Source organism: Bolinopsis microptera, chromosome 3, assembly GCF_026151205.1.
Source record: "Bolinopsis microptera isolate Bmic1 chromosome 3, MBARI_Bmic_1.0, whole genome shotgun sequence".
Lineage (NCBI taxonomy): Eukaryota > Metazoa > Ctenophora > Tentaculata > Lobata > Bolinopsidae > Bolinopsis > Bolinopsis microptera.
Window position 1 is genome coordinate 4,921,197 of NC_087074.1, and position 23,538 is coordinate 4,944,734.

The 23,538-nt window shown below is 38.5% G+C and overlaps 3 protein-coding genes across 4 annotated transcripts in view; 1 reads left to right on the forward strand and 2 right to left on the reverse strand.

Moving 5' to 3' along the window:
- LOC134812866 (uncharacterized) overlaps positions 1-23,538 on the forward strand; it is a 912,489-nt gene that overhangs the window by 633,424 nt on the left and 255,527 nt on the right. The gene's annotated exons all lie outside the window — the stretch shown is intronic.
- On the reverse strand, positions 562-12,043 carry LOC134812855 (SCO-spondin-like). Its single transcript, XM_063820434.1, has 22 exons — positions 12,005-12,043; positions 11,702-11,739; positions 11,428-11,537; positions 10,790-10,971; positions 10,508-10,626; positions 8,660-8,802; positions 8,212-8,419; positions 7,988-8,100; positions 7,512-7,637; positions 7,028-7,397; positions 6,753-6,856; positions 6,476-6,569; positions 5,956-6,317; positions 5,708-5,847; positions 5,115-5,586; positions 4,748-4,871; positions 4,345-4,531; positions 2,971-4,009; positions 2,047-2,140; positions 1,634-1,854; positions 990-1,120; positions 562-855 (listed from the first exon to the last, which is right to left on the reverse strand). Exons 1-22 carry the CDS (start codon positions 12,031-12,033, stop codon positions 747-749), a joined length of 4,515 nt encoding a protein of 1,504 aa, XP_063676504.1. The 5' UTR covers positions 12,034-12,043; the 3' UTR covers positions 562-746.
- LOC134812854 (von Willebrand factor-like) overlaps positions 17,565-23,538 on the reverse strand; it is a 33,807-nt gene continuing 27,833 nt past the window's right edge. For both annotated transcript variants that reach the window (XM_063820432.1, XM_063820431.1), the window contains 11 exons: positions 23,248-23,341; positions 22,763-23,124; positions 22,515-22,654; positions 21,922-22,393; positions 21,532-21,655; positions 20,587-20,773; positions 19,123-20,158; positions 18,806-18,899; positions 18,341-18,558; positions 18,049-18,188; positions 17,565-17,919 (listed from right to left, as the gene is read on the reverse strand). In XM_063820432.1, the coding sequence (XP_063676502.1) occupies positions 17,751-17,919; positions 18,049-18,188; positions 18,341-18,558; positions 18,806-18,899; positions 19,123-20,158; positions 20,587-20,773; positions 21,532-21,655; positions 21,922-22,393; positions 22,515-22,654; positions 22,763-23,124; positions 23,248-23,341 (3,036 nt within the window). In that variant the 3' untranslated portion in view covers positions 17,565-17,750. The remainder of the gene's footprint in view (positions 17,920-18,048; positions 18,189-18,340; positions 18,559-18,805; positions 18,900-19,122; positions 20,159-20,586; positions 20,774-21,531; positions 21,656-21,921; positions 22,394-22,514; positions 22,655-22,762; positions 23,125-23,247; positions 23,342-23,538) is intronic.

A 23,538-nucleotide genomic window follows, 5' to 3' on the forward strand; every position in this document is an offset into this window, starting at 1 on the left:
TTTATCCAATTATCAGTATACCAATTGTAGTATTAACTTGATAGAACTTTAAAACTTACAGGTAGGATCCACTCATATATTTTTTGTTTTGGTAAATTAGCCCTTCTTAAATTTACTAGTTTCGAACTCCGTTGCCTTCTCATTCTAAAATTCTTGTAAAGACAAATCTTTACATATTTTACTTTGAGCTTCTGATACAAATAAGTGCATTAAGATAGCTGGATATCATCACGGCTAATGATACCTATGTATCACGGGCAGAAAATGCCTGTAAGTTCTTTTATTAATCAGATAGCCAGAGTAATAAAGGTTTGCCCCAGCTTCCCTAAGGATTTTCCCTAAACTGTGCTTAAGGTCATTTTTTGCCTCGACTGTGCCCCAATTGTCCCCTGGAAGATGCTGATAATTTCGTCTTTATGAATTTTAATTCTCTGCATTTTATACGATAAATCAAAAAGCAATCAGTTTTATTTTAGGCTATGAACGTTAAACTTTTTTATTAATAGCACGATTACTAATATAACAATATTTTTTAGTTAGCTGATACAATGTGAAAACAAATTACCCAGGTTTCGCACTTAAAAATAGAGTCTATACATCTAATTTATCTGTTTCACATGACAAAAACTGACAATTCGGGAAACAGTCAAAAATTCTATCCGCATGCAAGTTGTTTATCCAAAAAGCTATATTATTATTTTATCGTATAAATAAAATAAATATGATCGTGCGCCTTTGATCGGTTTTTAATTGTCCTTATTTTTCTTGTTTCCTTTCTTTTTCTTCTCTTTTTTTGTTACGGTCAAGTTGATAGGTTCAGAAATGAACGTTTTGCCATTAACCGTGACCTTGGCCCTGTAAGAATAGTAGTAGATAGAAGTCTCCAGTTCTAATCCGGTGATAATTCTAACAAGGGTGCAGTTCAATCTATTCCAGTATTTCAATTGAAGCTAACTTAGTAACTTATTTGATAGAACTTGAAAACTTACACGTATGATCCACTGTTTTTAGGTTTCCTTTTCTTGCCAAACTCTTTGGTATAGATGCCATCCTTAACTTTACTTTTCTTGCACTTCGTCGCTTTCTGATTCTTGTAGAGACAAACCGCTACTTTGACAGTCTGAAATAAATAAGTGCATTAAGATTCAGGTATAGTTAAGATGTAACTTTAGAGACAGATAAACTTATATTCTGTCTAACTCTACCAGGATGTACTCAGAGGAGTTGTGTTAACAATTCTAATATTTTATTAAATGATAAACTTTGTACAAATCTTATATTTGACTATGCCAACATCCTATTTAATGATGTATAGAAATCTTTATTATATTATTTATGTCACAGTAGTTGCAAAAATAATTATTGAAATAAAATTGTGATACAGGAATGAGCTGAAAGTACAGGGTGTCCCAAAAAGGCAACCAAGTTACTTCTGTTACTAACTCGCAGCTCAGATTTAACGACTTAAAACTTTTCAAGTCATGCAGTAGGATGCTCCAGAATCAGTGTTAACAATTTTAGGACAAAACTTTATCAGGAACCTTCTTATTTAGCAATAAACTTGTCTGCCATCAGATAGGGGGGGGGGGGGCGGGGGTGGGGGTTCATCCTGTAGTTAATTATATCACCATACCCCGATTGTAGAGACGACATCCCACCCTAGAACGCAAGCCGTCTTCTTGTCTCCCTGTTTACATGTAAGGTCTTCCGCTTGAGACGTGATGGTAACTTCGTTCTCAAGTACTCTTACTTGAATGTCCGCTGAATCCTCCGTACCCTGTCCTTTGGCGTGACATGTACACGTTCCTTTGTCAGACAGTTTAGCTGGCTTCAGTACCAGTTCGCTGAAAGCCTCTGAAATCAAAAAGTCAGCAATAAAACAAAATTTAATAAAACAAAATTGTATTTTTTTTCTTTTATTATTTGTATTTGGTTTCATCCACTTATACCACAGTGATGGAATTTTAATAAGTTTCACATTTCTTTTAATGCAACCACAAAGTTAGCTACTGAGATTCAGAGCTACCTTTTGTTTAAAATGCTTACTTTTGTTTATGATCATCACGTTGCCTTTACCATTTTTCATTTTCTGTCCGTTACAAGTCCAGAACAACTCCGTCACTGTCTCCAGTTTATTACACTGTAGACATTACTGATTAACTTTCACAAAATACTTCGATTAAACCTTAAAAAGTTATAAACGTGAAAACGAAAAGTAATGCAATTTATTATTATGGCAATGATATCAAATGTTTACACAGAGAAGGAAATGGAAATATAACTGAGCATAACCGTGACCGACTAGTGACCGATAATCAAGTCCTCCTGCTTTGGATATGCTGGTAATGAATATACAGATTTTCTTGCCAAAAATGTTCCAAAACCTAGGACTCCGCCCAAGTGCTGCTACCAATTCCAGAGGTATGGAAAGGGGCATTGCGGAGAATAAGTCATCGGAAAATGAGGCAACGAAGAAAAACGATATTAAACATTTACTTCAAACGAGTATGGAGAGACAAATTCGCTAGAACTTGGTAAAGAGACCACAAGAACAACAAAACAGTTTCTTGCCGGACGTTGTGAACTAAACTACTATCTTAACAAATTTAAGCCGGCAACAATCCCCAAAATGTGTCCTCATTGCCTCATGGAACAGGGCACAATGAATTACTTTAATAGTAAGTGCCCAAAGTGATCTTTACAACGAAGAGGATACTTTGGCTCATTTTACTGCAGTGTGACAGAAATAGTGGACTTATACTCACTCCAAAGGATTATCGACAAAAACGCGACAAAACACCAAAATATGCGGAAAAACCTATAAATTAAACCTTTACATTCAATTATTTTAAAATATTTTACCGGCGCGGGGTAAACACAAGGCTTTAATTGTATTGGTCACCTCGGCCACAGCTCCTCAACAAAGAAGAATATATCAAATTCATAAGGTAATCCAATAATAATCTTTACCTGAAGCTTTATCACATCACCCTCGACAAAATCTACGATTTCTTTTTCTGCCTTAACCAGGTCTTTTTCTTCGAGTGGCAGAGCAACCTCGAATACTCCTTCAGATGTTTTCCCATCCTTCTCCACGACACACTTGAACTTTCCTTCTTTCTTAGCATCCATTTTCTTGATAGTCAAGGTCAAACCGTCGTCAGAAATGGAATACGCCTTTTGTGCTTTGGAGAGATCCGCCATACCTGGGGCAAACTTGAACCACTTAACATTATCCTTGGTCACTTCCACGCCGTTCACCCTACACGTCAGAGCTAAGGGTTCTTTGACGACAGCATCAGGCTTAGGATTAACTGCCTCCACCCAGTTAGCAAGACATATGGGACAACATTCTCCTTCTTTTTCAACCTCGATCTCATCATCACCACATGTAACTTTACATTTCTTGTCTTCACACTCTTCCTGTCCCTTACCCACACAGCTGCAATCCAGACATTCTGCTCCCTTCTCGTACTTGTCTCCAACATCGTAGAGCTGGCCAGCATATTCGCACTTGCAGTCATCTAGGCCAACACATTTTCCTTCCTCCATCATCTGACCCTCGGGACAGAAACATCCAGACTGAGACTTTTTACCACCGTTAGGTTTTTGGCAGGACGGTGCTGGTTTAGGTCCCCTTTGTTTGAATACTGAACCTTCTGGACAATTAGGAGCACACATGCTTTCAGGGAAGTTGATTTGCCATCCGTCAGTATTTACTTCCTTAGCTTTGCACTCTCCAGCCAACTGTTCGAGAATGGCACAGGAACAGCTAATATCGAAACACATACAGATCTGATCTACGGCCTCTGCTGCGAAGGGTTCTTGGTCCACAACATCTGCACACTTTGAGAAGGGACTTTCTTTAAGAATGTTAGCAATATGTTGCTCATAACCTGACTTCTGGGCTGTTGTGTGACCCATGAGATCACACATGTCTGGGGGAGGCACCGGTACAGGGCAGTCTGCTTCGTCATCTTGAGCCCATGCTGTCCCGAAAGCTTCAACACTAGGGTTATAAGTATTACTATTATTATTAATGTGTAAACTTATAAATATGTCTAAATAACGAGTGTTGAGTGTGCTAGAGATCATTCTACACTCGATCTTCGAGATTTTTTGAAGAGGGCCCCGACAGTCAAAACCAACTTGAATCGATGTATTTTCTAACGCCGATTCAAAATCACCCCACATGACATAGGGTTAAAAAGCTCCCCTGGCATTCAGTCGAGTGTAGAGTGAATAATTATCATCCTCTAAATAAGAATATATATTTCCATCAAAAGAGCGTATGAGTCATTAGAGCACATTTAGTTACTTTAACAACTAAACTATAGGACTAACCTGTCAAGTACGTCTCCCTCAGGTCCAGTCAGATCGTTTGTTTTATCGTCGTCCCATTTACCACACATGCCGGTTGAGAAGCCCTTGCAGGAGCCGTGAATATCAATGGAGTAGCTGGAGATCTTGTCCCACTGCAGGTACACCAAAGGATCTTTTCCGTCCTGTGTAATCGTCATCGTGTATGTTCCTGCAATGTTTATGTACGATCTCAGCTGGATTATTATATTATTGTACGAGTATTTCAGAGGGGAGAAGGAGACACATCGGAGGAAAATACCGAAATATTACCTAATATTAAATAAGAAATGGATAGGTATGTCTAAAATTTATTCATAAAGATTTGCAAGTTTCAATGATTATATTGTATCGTTATACTCTTCAAAGTAATAAATGGGCTCTCTACCTTTGTCTTCAAGTGAAATCTTAGATCCATCTTTGTAAGACTTGTGCATGGGAACAGCAACAACATCACCATTCAGGGTCACAGTGTTGCCTTCCAGCTTAAATACGTCCGTTTTGAAGGCTATCTGAATAAGGGCCAGTAAGACGGTGGTAAAAATAACTTATTATCATATTATTATAATTTCTAGATGATAATTTAAAATTATCGTGGATCCTAACTTACTATGGATCTTAACTTTGCATGATAACAAATAAATGCTGAAATGTATGAGGGTCAAATCATACCTCAATATATTTATAATGCGATTACTGACCTATAAATAAACTATAATAAATAAAACTTAAACAAACTCAAGACGACATCTTACCTCAATATATTTGGTGCTAGTACTGGCTTCTTCTTTCTCATGGTCAGCATACATCTTCACGTCACCACAACTGAAGAAGTTGTACTTGCAATCCCCCTTGAAAGCAAATTTAGAGCCATCGAACGTTGAGTAGAATGGATCAGCAGCAGCGGCACAGTGCCCTTGCTCAGGAACGCAGGTCTTGACACAGTTGTCATTAAACCAAACCACAGGGGTGGGATCTTCGCACTCTTCCCCGTCATCAATACAGGCACAGTGATGTACTCCTTGTGCATCACACGTGCACTCTTCTGTCTCCTGAGGGTTATAAATGGTACCTTCTTCAAAGCTCGTACCATCCTCATGCTCACAAACTGCAGGCATTACCACATCTACTCCAAAGTCGTCACTAGCAGTGACTCCATCCTTGGTGGCCTGGCAAGTGTAGGTTCCATCATCATCAGCATCAGCATCAGATACAGTCAGCATCTTCCTGTGAAGAAGATACAATTTATATTGAGGTACTTATAGACACAGCTTCAAACGAAGTTTATGGGAAAGCAAAAATGAATAAAGATATAAATGGCCAAATTAATCATTGTAAGAATACCCACTTGTTTCTAGAGATTCCCTTAGTTATCTTTTTACCGTCCTTAAGCCAAACAATGTCCTTCTTGCTGACCCCCTCTACAAGTACTTCACAGGTCAGAACTACAGACTGTCCTTTCTTGATCTGGTTGTCGGGGTTCTCTGCCTGGAGAGGATGCTTGCTTAAAACGAACAACAGTCACACTTTACAACACATTTCACACATAGGTCGAGCTTCACTTAGTTTGATCTAACAACTAAAATATTAACTTACCACGACCCAGTTATCAAGACAGTAGTGACAGCACTCATCATCCTTCCTAGCCTCTAGCTGGTCTTCCTCACAGTTAAGAGTTGGACACGCCTTGTCTTGACACGACATCTCCCCTGCATCTTGACAAGTACATGTCTGACACTCTGCTTCCTTTTCTATAACTGCACCGTTCTCATAGAACTGTCCCTCGTAGAGACACTTGCACCCGCTAGCATCTACACAAACTCCATCCTGTAGGAACTGGCCTTCCGGACAGAAACACCCTCTAACAGTCCCGGTCTCCTCTGGCTCCTTGTCGAGACAAGTTGGTACTGGAGTGGCTCCGTTAGATAGGTATGTTGTTGGCTCAGGACAATCGTACGCTGAGGGAGAGATAAGAGTCAGCTCTTTCCTTTCGGAACGTTTTACAGCATATAGCATCAGAATGTATGCCCTAAATTTTGAAATACGTTTTGAAAAATTTTTTAAATTAGAAATTAATCTTTATTCTAAATATGTCTGGTGTCCAAAAATAACTTACGACAGAATGCGACAGCTTCTCTCCAGTTAGCGGCATCAAAGCCGCTATTCTGACATTGAGTGGCGTACACATCAAACTGAGGACAAGCACACGCCTGAAGGAAGATCATTACAAGAAAAACTGGTAGGGTTGCATTATAGCATTATGGATCGTAGGCAACGCATTTTAGATTCTATAAGTCAAAACTCCTGCCAGTTCGGCTTGTCTAAAAAAAAGCCCTAAAAAAATTTGATAAATACGTCAATGAATAGTAGTAGTAGTATTAATATGTTCTAACTTCATCTAAATAACACATGCAGACGTCTGTCATACAGTCCTTCATGGGACCACCGTTTCTATCTCCAACCGGTATTGCACCGTTACATTGCTTGAATGGGTCATCTAGGAAAAATGGGCTTAATAATTTGTTCAGACCCAGTTCTTAAGTTCATGAGCATCATCAGCTGAGATAAATTAATTAATTAATTAAATCAGAGATTAAAACCCACCTCTCCAGCCTAATAACTGTAAAATGTTCAGTATTTGATGAAAACCATAATTGAGACCACTTACTCAAGAGAGCAGAGCAGATAGCCTCAGCTTCGTCGTGTAGGTTTCCGACGTCTCTGCAAACATCTGGTGGGAGAGGGGGAGCAGGACAGTTCTCATCGTACTTCTGGTGCATTATTCCCAAACTATTTGCACTTCCTCCCGTTAGATCATCGCTAGGGTTCGCGTTCCAGTTCCCACACATACCTTCTGTTATGTCAGCACAAGACCCGTGGAGCCACATTTCAGCATTGATATAAGAACCCCCGTTGGTAGCACGCAGACGCACTGATGGGTTTCTGCCCTTGTTGTACAGCCTGATTTCAAGTTGACCATTATTGATGATTTCAACCCTGTCTCCGTTGTTGTAGTGTTTGATGTAGGGAATTTGGACCTGGTAAGTTGTTTATTTGCTGATTAAAATATAATTATGAGATTATAGTATTAGCCCACTATTTACAATTTTTTACCGCGGAGACAGTAGTTAATATAGATTTTAAGTACTCACAGTTACGTCATCGACCATTGACACCAAACCTCTCTCTATAGAAAATTTGCATCCATTGAAAATCAGTTCAATTCGTCGTGTGAATCTTGGGGCTCGATTATAAAGATCAACATTCTTGAAATTTACCTGAAATAAAAATCGATCATCAGAAATATTGCAGTTTATATGCCTTTATATGCCTAGATATTTTCTACTGAAGAATTGCATGTCGTGGATTACTGGATGGTGCCAGCCTCTCACTCTGCAATATCTTCTGATTAGGACCCCAGATGACAGGTAAGGTGTGAAAACTGACCATGGAAGGACATACACAGATAAACGGAGTAATAAAAGATACTAAATCTTAATTTCATGGCTTTCTTTGCAGGTAGAAACTACAAACAGTCCTGCTGATAATGTTTGAAGAACCTACCACAAAAGACTAATGTAAAAACCTTAATGTATTGATAAAAAAGAAGCTAGTAAATAAAACTTACAACGAAGTCCCCACAACTAGCTGCCTGGTATGTACATACTCCATGAAAATCATAGTATTTTCCGTCAAACGACCTGTAGTGAGGATCTCCGGAGCTGGAACAATAAGCTGGTGCTGAAATTAACTAGGTGAGTATTAAGTTATTGTAGTAATAAATCCTTTTTACTTCGGGAAGTACACATAAGACACCCAGTTACCAAACCCTCACTAACAATGGTTACTAACATTTGATGCATTTAGAAAGACAAGTTCCAGGTTCTGTCCATATTTCCTGGCCTCCGGGGCAGGTGATAGTTTCACACACACACTCGATACCTTCAGCGGAACACGTGCATGTCTTGCCGTCATCGTTTGTCCACGTGTCCCCACCAGAGTGTACTTTACCGTCTACATCTGTACACGTGATAGGAGTACACACTTCAGCTCCTTCTACCTGTTACGGGGCAGTTCATTTTTTTATTTTGGAATGGAATGACCGGTCACAATTAATGGTAAGATTATATATAAGTACATATAGTTATAATATAGGAGTACACACTTCTGCTCCTTCTACCTGCTATAAGGGGCATTGGTGGAAGGGTTTCTTAGATACTACCCTGTTTAAATTATCCCAGTTCTTAGCTATTGTTTTGTTCAAAAATTAACTTAAACGTCCTAATCAGAAATTAAAAACCTTGATAGAATTCCAACTTTTTACGGATTGGAACCCGAACCCAACATGACCAGCTGCTACAAAGAAGGGCTGCTGAGAGGAGATAGACTCTTCTAGAACACCGTCTATCCAAACTGACTCTTCCTCGCTCTTAACCAGAATCTCTGAGGGAATTTCGCAAAATTTTAGTGTGTAAAAAATAGGACACATCTTGCTCTCCTCTGATTGGTGCATTATATTAAGTGAGCAGGTTAATTAAAATGGAGTGCAGAGACACATTAATGACACATTTATTTCCAAACTGAGTACTGGTTTACGTGCATTGTTAGATTGAAAAGCTGTAAGCCAATGTGGGGAGCATTTACTAGAAGTATTTTTTATTCTGAGCTGCTCCATTTTGTGCCCCTGGTAATTATTCAACTGAAAAGCTTTGTATGCCATGCATATTTTTGTTGAAAGCTTAAGGTTTCTTGTGGCTAAAAAAACTTTAGAAAAATGTTTACATTCTGTGAAATTATATGATTTGAAAATATATGAATTCATAGGTTTTTAGTGCTACGAGTTACGACCAAATCAGCACGATCAAGTTTTTATTCAGGTGTGGCCTAAGATGAGAAGTACGTACCGTACCCGGTTATTTTTAGTACGTACCGTACAACCACTTTAAAGTACGAAATTTTTCTGAAAAAATGGTGTCCGTTTTTTACCTTATTTTTCTATTGTACTTTATAACCAATTTTATTAGTACGTACTGCTACTACGTACGGTACAGCCATTTTTTCCATTTCACCCTTTTGTAAAAAGGCAATAGTGAAAGGTTACGAATGGTCGTTTTTGCAGAAAAACGTGAATTTTGGAGATCGCAGTAAGTGGGTTTAAAGATGTCCTTACGTCCGTTACCATACAACGAAAAAGCCGCGCGTGTGCGCGAGGATTGCTTGCGGAGATGTGGTGTATAGCCAGACTGTGGTCAATGAATGCTCGGCGTGAACGTATTTTAATGTATACTATGTTTAAACTTTAATGTATCGTATTAGGTGATAGGCCTATTTTGTACGTGGCCCATTTTGTACGTGGCACACGTAGTTTACTGATGTGTTTCAATATTATTATTATGAAGTGAGCTGATTAGAGCTTATATTTATAATTATAGGAAATGGTAATCTAGCGTCCGCCAAAACGAAACAACGGGCACAATTCTTGTTAAAAGTACGGGTGTTGCACATTATAGCCATCCGCATCAGTGCTATATACCAATTATTTACTGGGCCGCGCTCAGCCTGTCATTCCGCCGCATCTCTATTAAAATACATAATACTAATAGCCTAAGGTCCCCAGGTAAACCAATTATATGATGGGTTTTTTCACGAGGGTTTTTATAAAACCCGATTTTTGTAAAGTATTTATACTTCACAAAAATCGGGTTTAAAAAAAGGTTATAACTATAAATAGACAGATGATTACCAAAATCCAATTAATAATTATTTAGTACAGCCTTAAAACGTAATGAATTGAGGCTTATCACACCGATTAAATCGTCAAAGAATGAGAAAAATGTCATTTAATTTCATCCGATCCAATTTTTTGATTTTCATAAAATAACACACAACAAGATTTCGGCACATATTGCAATTTTCCGAACAGAAGTTGATTAAGTGATAATTTTGACTAATTCTTTGTTTTGAATTTGGTATACTACAGGCAAGTTGATTACGTATTATATTTGCAGGATTCTACAGTAGTCGTGCGTTATATGTTGCAATTGTTTATTTTATACTAACATAAGGTTTACTGCAGTACTAACCTAAGGTAGCTGCCCCTGAATTGGCAAACTGATTTGCAACTCCACTCTGTGCGATAACCACTAACCTAGAGTCGCTGCTCCAGAAGCGACAGCGTTATTCTTGACTTTGCTTTGAGCGAGATTTTGTCCATTACCGTTAACTATTTTACCCATCTGAACATTGGCAGCTGCTGGTACCTTCAATCTGGGAGAAAATGCATTATTATTAATGCTTTTTTGTTTTTATCTCTTCTGTAAAAGTAAGTAAACTGATTGTTTGATTCACACCATAATATTGCAGATACAGTAAACCAAATCCAACGGGAGCTAAATTGTCATTTTTCCCAATTAAACGAGTTTTGTCTCACCTCATCATAACGTAGTTGCCATTGTTATCGTCCTCCATATTAAAGGTAATACCTCCGAAGGGGCCAGCAATGGCACTTGGATTGCTGTTAGAGAACCGGGCCGTGACGTAAAAGTCCTTGCTAGTGTGAAGTCCCTCCCCAGAAAGTGAGATTACACAAAACTTGTTAGCCCCTGCTCCAGACTGAAGAAGTTAACTTGTTTTAAATAAAGTGTAACACTGCGGAGTGTGAAGTCACAAGAGGGGAGTGTGACGTCACGTGAGGGGAGTGTGACGTCACGTGAGGGGAGTGTGACGTCACGTGCGGGGAGTGCGACATCACGTGAGGGTAGTGTGACGTCATGTGAGGGGAGTGTGACGTCAAGTGCTGGGAGTGTGACGTCACGTGCGGGGAGTGTGACGTCACGTGAGGGGAGTGTGACGTCACACGAGGATAGTGTGACGTCACGTGTGGGGAGTGTGACGTCACACGAGGGTAGTGTGACGTCGCGTGAGGGTAGTGTGACGTCACACGAGGGTAGTGTGACGTCGCGTGAGGGTAGTGTGACGTCACACGAGGGTAGTGTGACGTCACGTGAGGGGAGTGTGACGTTACACGAGGGGTATGCCATCTGCATCACTTGATAAAACGAACATTACCTTGGAGTTTGAAGTTCCAATGCTCCATACTCCGTTTGCATAAGAGCTTGATGTCACACATCCCTCAACAGACGATGTGATTTCAGTGAGTGGAGCACAACTCCAGTTCTCTGTCGAAATGACGAAATATGAAGGATTGGATAAGGGATTGAAATTTACTGTAATTGAGAAATACATCACATCTTAACATAAAGTTCAAGGAGTAAGCTTGTGATTATCATATTTTATCCGTACAATAAAGAACACTAGCTAATGACTATGTTAAACAACGTACCTGGAACATTTCCTGCCCATGCTTCAAGTTCAAACAATCTGAAAAGATTTTCTCTTAATAGCCTATTTTATAAGCCCCAAGAGTTGGCACTGAATTTTGTCTCTAGTCCGATTTTGATAAAACATAATTCCACCAATTTTCGAATTTTCAAAATTTGGTTCTTCAAATATCATAATTTTGGCACCAAAAGAATAGTCTCGCCGAGTTGATTACGCGTACGATTTTGTAGAAAATAATTATAAAATAACCGATTCTAAAGAAATCTTATTAATTTTCAAAATATTCGATCAAAACAGTACTTACAAAAACACCAAAGAAGCTGCGACCAACATTAACTTGGACATTGCTGTATGTCAAGGGTTATATTGATGATCTTAATACGTACATTGTCAATATATAAACTTCGATATTAGGCAATTCGAATAGCGCTTTTTTTGTCGGTAACAATATTATGATCAAATATGATAGTGGTGGTCACATAATTAAATATTAAGATGCAGTGAAACTATCGGAGTGAATGGGGACTTTTCATGGCATCATTAAAATATATCGACTCTATTTTACATATTGCATTACATTACATTTTATATACAAGCCAGTTATCTGGCAACGCCCGCTCATGATGCTTCTCCAAGCTCACACAAGTGTCAGCAAGGAGGAAGATATTCATGCATTTCTGCACGAGGAGCCCATCACAGCTACCAACAATTAATTTGTTTCCAAGGCCTAGTCCGTGTAACATTTTGTGCTAAGCAACACCATGGTTTGGTGATCGGTCATTCTTTTTAGGTTATAATATGTTGAGAACTGTCCGCCTGACGGGGATCGAACTCACAACCTCTAGGATAGCAGCACAGTGGCTTAAACTGGCGTTTTTATCAACTGTGCTGCTCGGCCGACAATTAATCTATTGTATCGTTTCCTTAATAAATTAATAGATTTTTAGTGCTGTTATTAGTTTAAAATATAGTGGAAATCGTCTCCGAACTATGAACGTCCACGTCATGCAGGCCTCAACGGGAGATGCACAGAAAATAATTTGACAACCTTATTGTCCTTTTTCTAGTTTCTGTAGAAATTGTTACGAGAAAAAGGGCCACGTGCTATCAATACGAATGTGCGTTTTAGAATTGTATAACCTAGAACTCTTAATCCAATCAAGTAACCGTATTTTTGTAATTGTGTCAGCGTCCAGCGATAGGATCACAACGTCAGTACAGCTATTTTGTGTAAAAAGATATGCCAAAACAGACTTACGTTAGTAGAATTTTTGAAATTTTGGGTATCAACACGAGCAGAAAATTTTGCAAAAACGCCTGTGGAGTGAAAAAATATGGATAAAGAATATCAGATGGTTGCTTCTCGGAGGCAAAACTCCGATGATAAACACGAATACTGATCAGAAATCATCAGGTATACCCCCGATTTACTTAAGGTACATGCTTTGGTGAGTTAGATGTTTATTATCAACATATGAGAGTTGCCCTGTGTTTAACAAGTCTACTGCACTCGTGTAGGACCTTATAGTTTAACAAAAAACAAAATAGAGGATTTCATGTTCCTTGGAAGGTTCTAGAATATTGAAGGCTGTTACGGGAACTCTATCTGCTCGATACGTAACAATTACATACTACAACATGCATTTCTAATTTCTTCTAATTCTTAAAATCATAAAAACCATCTATTTAAATGTATTTTTACCGTTGAATCGATTCAAATTAGTATCAAGTGATTTAAACTCAATTCTTATTGTCAAATTTGTCAATAACTGCTAAAAATGAATAGGCCTAATTTTCATGTTTCTTGACATTTTGAACAAAACAATTTGGTCGGCATTTTTTGTGAAGATGGTTTCCGTTTCTAAACCAGTTGTTACTGTCTCTTATAGTAGGGAAATGTAATAATAAGACTGTCAATACAGGCGCCTTCCGTAAGAGGAACGTGATTACGAAACACAATCAGTGATTCATTTGGAACACAAGGCCAGGAAGTGTTATAGCTCGTCACATATCTGAACAGTCTTTAAATATGAACTTCTCGTTCAGGTAAACGCGAAATAAACGCAAAGTATGAGCGTTGAGCCACTTGCTCGGACATCCTTTTAAACTTTGGACTAAAGTTACAAAAGGGATTCTGGTCAGAGTTTGTCGAATCAAACACAGAAAGTTAATGCAATGTACAGGGTGAGTTGAAAATAGTGTGTGGAATGTAAAAATCGATCATTTTTTTGTGAAGGAGCAAATTTTGAAAGGTGAATTGCTATCAGTTCATAAACTTTACATATTTCATTCTTGCCTCTCATTTGATTCTAACTCATAATTTGGTTGATTTTTGGCAGTTTTCCAAAAAATCTTAAATTCGTCCTAATGGGGTTTTCAAATCGTGTGCCCTGAAAATCGAGTCTAAAAATCTATCTTCTCCTATATTTTTTAAGCAATCACCCTGCAACTTTTAGGATATGTTCTGGGGATAATTTAAAAGAGATGAGCTAGACAGAATTTTAAAATAGGCCTATAAAAATTTGATTCGATTTTGAAAATCGTGGACCTCAAAAAATCATCAAAAAACGAGGTCCAAGATTTTCATCAACATGACCTATCCCCGCATCATCAGCAACAAGGATTTATATGCTCGTTGCAATGTAACTCCACTTTCAGAGAGAGTTCATAAATCCCGCTGGAAAATCTTTGGCACATTCTTCGTAGCGACTGCAACTCACCACCACAACTAGCTCTAAATATTGCTGTTGACAGTATGTCAAATATGAAAGGTAGGATTGGTAGACATCAAAGTAATATTTTTAAAACTATTTTAGACACTTTGAATAAAAGAAATATTTATTTAAATAATAGTGACGACTTGACAGATTTAAGCCATTTAGCCTCGAACCGCCAATTGTGGAGAAATTTATTTTGAATTTGTTTAGTTTGATAATTTCAGTTTTAAGTTCAATTTTTTTGCATAATTTTTGATTTTGATAATTTCAGTTTTAAGTTCCATTTTTTGCATTTATAGTAAGTTTTCAGTTCTGCAAGTAGACTTATCAGGTTTTTAGGATGTTCTTAGTATAAACTACTTTGGATTTGTGTAAAGTTCGATAATAATAATTTTTGCAAATAACTTTTTTCGGTGTATCATGTATCAGATTAACTTAAAAACATTCGTTTCGTATTCGTTTTTATTTTTTACTCTGCCTAGAGGCAGAGCTCGGTGTTTTCACAAATGACCAAGTTTGCTGCGCGCATTGTGATTGACGCACATGATACAGAAGCATTTAGCTTTATTACTATGCATGCGCTCTGCAAAAAACAGCTATAAGTATAACTTATAAACGAACTTGAGTCCATTTTAGCTCATTTCTTTACACAAATACAATATAGAGATTGAAATTAAATTGTGTGATCTTACTCATACTGATGACATGCAATGACAAAATATAAATTTAATTGCTCAATTGGCCTAAAAATTATATAGTTATACTGTCAAAGTTTAAAATAAAGCAGCGCATTTTCATAGCACGTGACTAAAAAGGCCTAATTTTTAATTCAAAGCGGATTCTGTCTCTGGAGTTTGACATATTATATGTTTGTGTTAAATGATTTGTTAATGTTAGGTCGCCAAACTTGAAGCAGAAAGTAACATTTCCCCTTAACACTCAAACAGCATTCTATGCTAATAGACGTAAAGAAGTTTTACTTTCAGGGTTATAAATCTTTGTGGATGTTACCGGCCCGTAAATATTTTTATTTGTAAACTTGTACTGTTGACTATACTCGGCGAATTTGCTGAATGAATCATATACGATTTCATTTATAAAATTATAAATCTAAATGCTATATGATTTCACCACTACACACTGTCCACCCCTTTTACATTTTAAAAAGTTCCGCCGTCGTAGTCTCTCTTCCCCAATTGTAAATAAAGATACTGTAAGGTAAAAGGTACATGGTTTGGTGAGGTAAATGTTTATTATCAACATATGAGAGTTGCCCTGGGTTTAACAAGTCTACTGTAGGACCTTATAGTTTAACAACAAACCAAAATAGAGGATTTCATGTTCCATGACGCATGAAAGGTTCTAGAAGACGTTCCACTTTCAAAGTGAATCTTTATGGATGTTAACTGTAACTATTTCAATTTGCAATAACGAGCGCAGCTCAGCCATCAGCGCGCGCAGGTTGGTAAATTATAAACATATAGTTATACGGTGAATAATATTAAATTTGATCTATAAAGTTTAAGTCCCGTCACAGTGTCCTCCGCTGTAGTCTCTAGGATCCCTAATGCTCTAATGGAACTCGTGAATAATATCAAATGTAAGGCAGGGGAACGCAAAGTAAAAGCCCCTCCCTCAAGAGAGTTATAATCATCAATCAAGCTGCACACTAAAAACCTTTTTATTTTTGTCCTAATCGCACCATATCACGTATGAATTTTAATTCTCTGTACTTCAAACGATAAATCATAAAGGAACCATTTTTATTTAAGGATATAGATCATGATTCCGAGTCGCTGAAAGAAATTCTAAAAGTGAGGGCAGAAAAGCACGAATTAGAATACACGTTAATCTGCAATGAAAGCAGTGATAGATCTACACGTGCAATTAATCAGGCAAGAGAAAAAGAAAGCTCAAGTTGGTTGACTGTCCTACCTCTTAAGTCTTATGCTCTTATGGGTTCACATTGAACAAAGGGGAATTCAGGGATAGTCTACTTCTTCGATATAACAAAGACCTTCCACGATTACCTCAATCCTGTGTTTGTGGGGCCAAAATGGACATCAACCATGCTCTAAACTGTCCAACTCCAAGAGGAGGCTACACTGCTACATCATCATCCGCCACAACTCAGTTAGGGATTTCATATCCAAACAACTATCAACTGTTTGCAAAGACGTAGAATGTGAGCCCCACCTACAGACTTTAGACGGGGAGACTTTCTCAACAAGTACCACACTAACAGGAGACAATGCCCACCCTGACGTCCGTGCCAGGGAATTCTATCGTCCAGAACAGAACTCCTATTCACTATTTCGACATAAAGTTTCTCAATCCCAATTCTGAGTCTTATCTCTCATCATCAACAGAAAAAATATACGAGAGAGCTGAGACTCAGAAGCGGAGGTAATACAACGAGAGAATATTGAATGTCGAACATGGGAGTTTCTGTCCAGTGTCCACTGGTGTACTCTGTCACGGGTGGCAGCGGGCCAGAAGCGAAAACATTCTTTAGATTATTGTGTGAGAAAATAAGTTATAAAACTCAACAAAATTATTCAGATGTTGTCAATTTTTTAAGATGTAATCTATCATTTATTATCAGGAAGCTGGTTCTCCTGTGTATAAGAGGAACCAGATCTTCTGTCAATTCAGTTGACAAAAGTTGTGAAAGCGACTTTGAGTTCGCATGCTTTGTATCAAAGCTTAGCTAATTATGATTCCTATGGACTCAATTAATTGTTGATTCAAATCTGGTCAATATACATTGTTGTAAATTATATTGTTATATATTATTCTATTTGTTTTCCAAAAAAATTTAAAAAAATGTTTTATTTAAGGCTACGAATGTTCAACTTTCTTCTATATTAATAGTACTAAAGTCAAACCGCTTTTTACCGGCCGGGCCGGGAGGAACGAGTAAAAGTGCACAGTATAGAAAAAGAAACCTGGTTCACGTGATGGCACTCCCCAGTACTTGTCAAGGGTCTCATGTAATACCCATTATAACTCATTATTTAGAGCATTGTATTTTTATGTACATTTGTTGAAAAAAGAAGAAATCCGGTATATCGAGGTCCAGTATAAACAGGCCCGGTATGAAGGAGTTTCACTGTATTACTGATATAACAATAAAAACAATTTGAAAAACAATAACCATGGTTTTGTATTTTAAAATGGGGTCTATACAATTAAATTATGAGTTTCACATGACAATTCATGATTCAGGAAGGTTTTTAAAATTTACCCGCATGCAAATTGTTTATCCAAATGGCTACATATTTATTTCATAGTATAGATTTAAAAATATCATCATTCGCCTTTGATCGATTTTTAATTGTCCTTATTTTTCTTGCTTCCCTTCTCTTTCTTCTCTTTCTTCTCTTTCTTCTCTTTAGGCTCTTTAGGCTCTTTAGGCTCTCTCTTTTTCTTCTCTTTTTTTGTTACGGTGAAGTTGATAGGGTCAGAAATGTACTCTTTGCCCTTAACCGTGACTATGGCTCTGTAAGAATAGTAGTAGTCAAAAGTCTCCAGTTATAATAATCCCGTGATAATTCTAACAAGGGTGCAGTTAAATCTACCCCAGTATTTCAATTGTAGCAAACTTATTTGATAGAACTTGAACACTTACACATATGGTCCACTATTTTTAGGTTTCCTTTGTTTGCCATATGCTCTGGTATAAGTGCCATCTTTAACTTTACTAAACTTGCAACTTGTTGGCTTCTGATTCTTATAGAGACAAATCTTCACAGCTTGTGGTCCGATTTTCTGAAATAAATAAGTGCATTAAGATTCAGGTATAGTTAAGATGTAACTTTAGAGATAGATAAACTTATATTCTGTCTAACTCTACCAGGATGCACTCAGAGGAGTGGTGGGGGGGGGGGGGGGTCACCCTGTATTTAATCAGATCGCCTTACCCCGATTGTGGAGTCGATATCCCACGCTAGAACGCAAGGCTTCTTCTCTCCCTGTTTGCATGTAAGGTCATCCACTTGAGACGTGATGGTAACTTCGTTCTCAACTCCTCCTACTTCAATATCTACCGAATCCTCCGAACCCTGCCCTTTGGCGTGACATGTACACGTTCCTTTGTCAGACAGTTTAGCTGGCTTCAGTATCAGTACGCTGTACGTCTCTGAAAAAAAAGTTGTTATAATTCTAATAGGTTATAAAGAATTCGCAGAAATTATTTATTTGATTGTGAGATCACGTAACTAGGATAAGAATTGAATTACAAATTTCTTTGGTTTAGGAATTGTTTCGCAAAATATAAGAATATAGATGTTGATGAGACTGATCTCTGCCCCTCCACCCCTTCAAAAACCAATAACAACGTGCACTTTGTAAGCGAGTATATAAGAAAACCTAAATTCCATACTCACTTTTGTTGTTAATTCTGACATTTCCCTCTCCAGCTTTTAATCGCTTTCCGTTGCAAGTCCACCACAGTTCCGTGATAACGTCCAGTTTGTTGCACTGAAAGTAAGTAAATACCTTACTCGACATCTAATTATAAACGCGACGAAACGTTTTATCAACATGGTGTGGAAAACAACCAAAAGTTTTACACTTACAAACGTTTTACAGGGGTGACCACAAGGCTTCAATGTTTTTGTCTTATAATAGTGGTCATTTTGACCACAGCCCCCTACGGAGAAGAAACTATCAAATTCGTAATATCATCAAAAATTATTTTTACCTGAAGCTTTACCACCTGTCCCTCGACGAAAGCTACGACTTCTTTTTCTGCCTCAACCAGGTCTTTTTCTTTGAGTGGCAGAGCAACCTCGAACACTCCTTCGGATGTTTTCCCATCCTTCTCCACAACACACTTGAACTGTCCTTCTTTCTTAGCATCCATTTTCTTGATAGTCAAGGTCAAACCGTCGTCAGAAATGGAATACGTCCTTTTTGCTTTGGAGAGATCCGCCATACCTGGGGCAAACTTGAACCACTTAACATTGTCCTTGGTCACTTCCACGCCGTTCACCCTACAAGTCAGAGCTAAGGGTTCTTTGACGACAGCATCAGGCTTAGGATTAACTGCCTCCACCCAGTTAGCAAGACATATGGGACAACATTCTCCTTCTTCATCAACCTCGATCTCATCATCACCACATGTAACTTTACATTTCTTGTCTTCACACTCTTCCTGCCCCTTACCCACACACTTGCAATCCAGACATTCTGCTCCCTTCTCGTACTTGTCTCCAACATCGTAGAGCTGGCCAGCATATTCGCACTTGCAGTTATCTAGGCCAACACATTTTCCTTCCTCCATCATCTGTCCCTCGGGACAGAAACATCCAGACTGAGACTTTTTACCACCGTTAGGTTTTTGGCAGGACGGTGCTGGTTTAGGTCCCCTTTGTTTGAATACGGATCCTTCTGGACACTCAGGTTTACACTTGCTATCAGGGAAGTTGATTTGCCATCCATCAGTATCGATTCCCTTAGCTTTGCACTCTCCAGCCAACTGTTCGAGAATGGGGCATGCACAGGCAACATCAAAACACATACATATCTCTTGTACTGCCTGTGTTGCGAAGGGTTCTTGGTCCACAACATCTGCACACTTTGAGAAGGGACTTTTCTTAAGAATGTTAGCTATATGTTTCTCATAACCTGGCTTCTCAAGTGTCTGAAACATCAATTCACACATGTCTGGAGGAGGCTCCGGTATAGGGCAGTCTGTTTCGTCATCTTGAGCCCACGCTGTCCCGAAATCTTCAGCACTATAGGGTGATAAGTATTACTATAAATGTATCAATCCGATTAAGGTAAACATCGGAATAGACTTAAAGTCAGGATTGGTTAATTTTTAGGGGTGGTGCTTTGCTCAAGTAAGTAAGTAATACCTGCAGGGAGATTTGTTTAAAACATATAAGTGATACGAAAAGTTGTTTTAGCAGGAGCTTTCAAAATTCATGTGTAAATCGTCTTCAGCTAGGGATGATATTGTGAAGGGGTGATTCATATTATATGTGATAGAGAAAACATACAGAAAACAACATATCACACAAAACTTTAATGTGTACGTTGCATACTCTCCAGCACTTGAAGAGTCTTTACTTTATTCAATTTTACTACACAACTTTTATCCTCCCCCTTATTATAGTCATTAGAGCGTATTCAATTATTTTAACAAAGATACAGGACTAACCTTTCAAGTACGTCTCCCTCAGGTCCAGTCAGATCGTTTGTTTTATCGTCGTCCCATTTACCACACATGCCGGTTGAGAAGCCCTTGCAGGAGCCGTGAATGTCAATCGAGTAGCTGGAGACCTTGTCCCACTGCAGGTAAACCAAAGGATCTTTTCCGTCTTGTGTAATCGTCATCGTGTATGTGCCTGCAGGATTGATGATTATGTAAGATCTCAACTATAAGATTATTCTTGTCTTGAGTTGCAATGTTATTCATGTTGTTAAAGGTAGTTTAGTAGTTCGTTTTCCAACATGTTGATAATTCGAATTCCAATTGACAATAGTTTTATAGAGGCATTAAGGAGCTAATGGGTAGTGAGCAATGTATAATACTGTTCACATTATCCAATGAGGGTTAGAACGATGTATCTTTCTTAGTTGATAAGTGGATAATGGAGCCATGTTTTACACTCAAATACTGAGTGTAGAACATGGCTCCAGTGACTCAGTACTCTGACTCACTAAACCTAATTAAATGTGTGAGAGGGGCTAGAGCAAAAACAAAGGACAGCTATGTTAGTGAAGGCTTTCAGGTACACTTCATGTTACTGAAGACTTTCAAGTATATTTGGCAATGAAGCCGTATATTAAGCCGCATTTAAGCCACATTGTAAGCCAACTTTTCAGTAAAACATCGATTTGCTGTGGAGTTGGGGGAATGGAAACATCCGCATGGTAAATCGGGGTTTTGTTTGTTTATATTATGCATAATATCTAATTAATTGGAATTGGAAAGGAAATGGCCGCGGTAAATCGGGGTTGGTGGTGAATCGGGGCGCGGTTTATGAATATCGGGGTTTTACTGTGCTTAGCACATGCTTTCATTTTGTGTACTGTCCAAAGAAGAAAATTATTATTTATCCAACAAAATGATGAAAGTTACAACTTTTATTTAAAAACGAACCTTTGTCTTCAAGTACAATCTTGGATCCGTCTTTGTAAGACTGATGCATAGGAACAGCAACAGCAACACCATTCAGTGTCACAATGTTGCCTTCCAGCTTAAATACGTCCGTTTTGAATGCTACCTGGGGGTGTATTCACTATTCAACCTAGTCGGATCGGATATCTTCTTAACGATAACGATAACAGTTGTAGAAATTTGAACAGCATTGTTCTGTGATCAAATTAATCTTCATCTATCTCAAGGAAGTGTCTTTAGGAAGTTTACAAGACAACTGTTTGCTTTGTGCTTCAGTTTATCAAAACGTAATTGCCCCTTTAAAGCCTTGGTTATAAATCTGATATAAACTATAATAAATAAAACTTATACAAACTCAAGACGAAATCTTACCTCAATATATTTGGTGCTAGTACTGGCCTTGTTTTTCTCATGGTCAGCATACATCGCCACATCACCACAACTGAAGAAGTTGTACTTGCAGTCACCCTTGAAAGCAAACTCAGACCCGTCGAATGTGTTGTAGAATGGATCAGCAGCAGCGGAACAGTGACCTGGCTCAGGAATGCAGGTCTTGACACAGTTGTCATTAAACCAGACCACAGGGGTGGGATCTTCGCACTCTTCCTCGTCATCAATACAGGCACAGTGATGTACTCCTTGTGCATCACACGTGCACTCTTCTGTCTCCTGAGGGTTATAAATGGTACCTTCTTCAAAGCTCGTACCATCCTCATGCTCACAAACTGCAGGCATTACCACATCTACTTCAAAGTCGTCACTAGCAGTGACTCCATCCTTGGTTGCCTGGCAAGTGTAGGTTGCATCATCATCAGCATCAGCGTCAGATACAGTCAGCATCTTCCTGTAAAGAAAATACAACTTATATTGAAGTACTAAAACACACAGCTTCAAACGAAGTTTATGGGAAAGCAAAAATGAATAAAGATATAAATGGCCAAATTAATTATTGTAAGAACACCCACTTGTTTCTGGAGATTCCCTTAGTTATCTTTTTACCGTCCTTCAGCCAAACAATGTTCTTCCTGCTGACCCCCTCTACAAGTACTTCACATGTCAGAGTTACAGACTGTCCTTTCTTGATCTGGTTGTCGGGGTTCTCTGCCTGGAAAGGATGCTTGTTTAAAACGAACAACAGTCACACTTTACAACACATTTCACACATAGGTGGAGCTTCACTTAGTTTGATCTAACAACTAAAATATTAACTTACCACGACCCAGTTATCAAGACAGTAGTTACAGCACTCATCATCCTTCCTAGCCTCTAGCTGGTCTTCCTCGCAGTTAAGAGTTGGACACGCCTTGTCTTGACACGACATCTCCCCTGCATCTTGACAAGTACATGTCTGACACTCTGCTTTCTCTTCTATAACTGCACCGTTCTCATAGAACTGTCCCTCGTAGAGACACTTGCACCCGCTAGCATCAACACAAACTCCATCCTGTAGGAACTTTCCGTCCGGACAGAAACACCCTCTTTCAGTCCCGGTCTTCTCTGGCTCCTTGTCGAGACAAGTTGGTACTGGAGTGGCTCCGTCAGATAGGTACACTGTTGGTTCAGCACATACGTACGCTGAGGGAGAGATTAAAATGTTTTTTAATCTTTTAGATTTCTAAGAAATGGGCCCAGCTCGACTAAGCCTTGTTTATTCTAGAAAAAATGGCAATCACGAGTAATCACTAATCAGTAACTTACGACAATATGCAACATTTTCTCTCCAATTAGCGGCATTAAAGCCATTATTCTGACATTGTGTAGCGTACACATCAAGTTGAGCACAGGCACACGCCTGAGGAAATATCATTTTAAGGAATTGATAGACATGTGTGTAGTCAGTGTGTAGTCAGTGTGTAGTCAGTGTGTAGTCAGTGTGTAGTCAGTGTGTAGTAAGTGTGTAGTCAGTGTGTAGTCAGTGTGTAGTCAGTGTGTAGTCAGTGTGTAGTCAGTGTGTAGTCAGTGTGTAGTCAGTGTGTAGTCAGTGTGTAG

Excerpts from the sequence above, each read along its gene's own strand:
- LOC134812855 (XM_063820434.1), bottom strand. The coding sequence starts at position 12,033 with ATGTTGGTCGCAGCTTCTTTGGTGTTTTT. Across the intron at positions 6,570-6,752 it reads GCATGTGTTATTTAGATGAA|GCGTGTGCTTGTCCTCAGTT; the intron begins GTTAGAACATAT and ends ATCTTCCTTCAG. Across the intron at positions 4,872-5,114 it reads CTAGCACCAAATATATTGAG|ATAGCCTTCAAAACGGACGT; the intron begins GTAAGATGTCGT and ends GCCCTTATTCAG.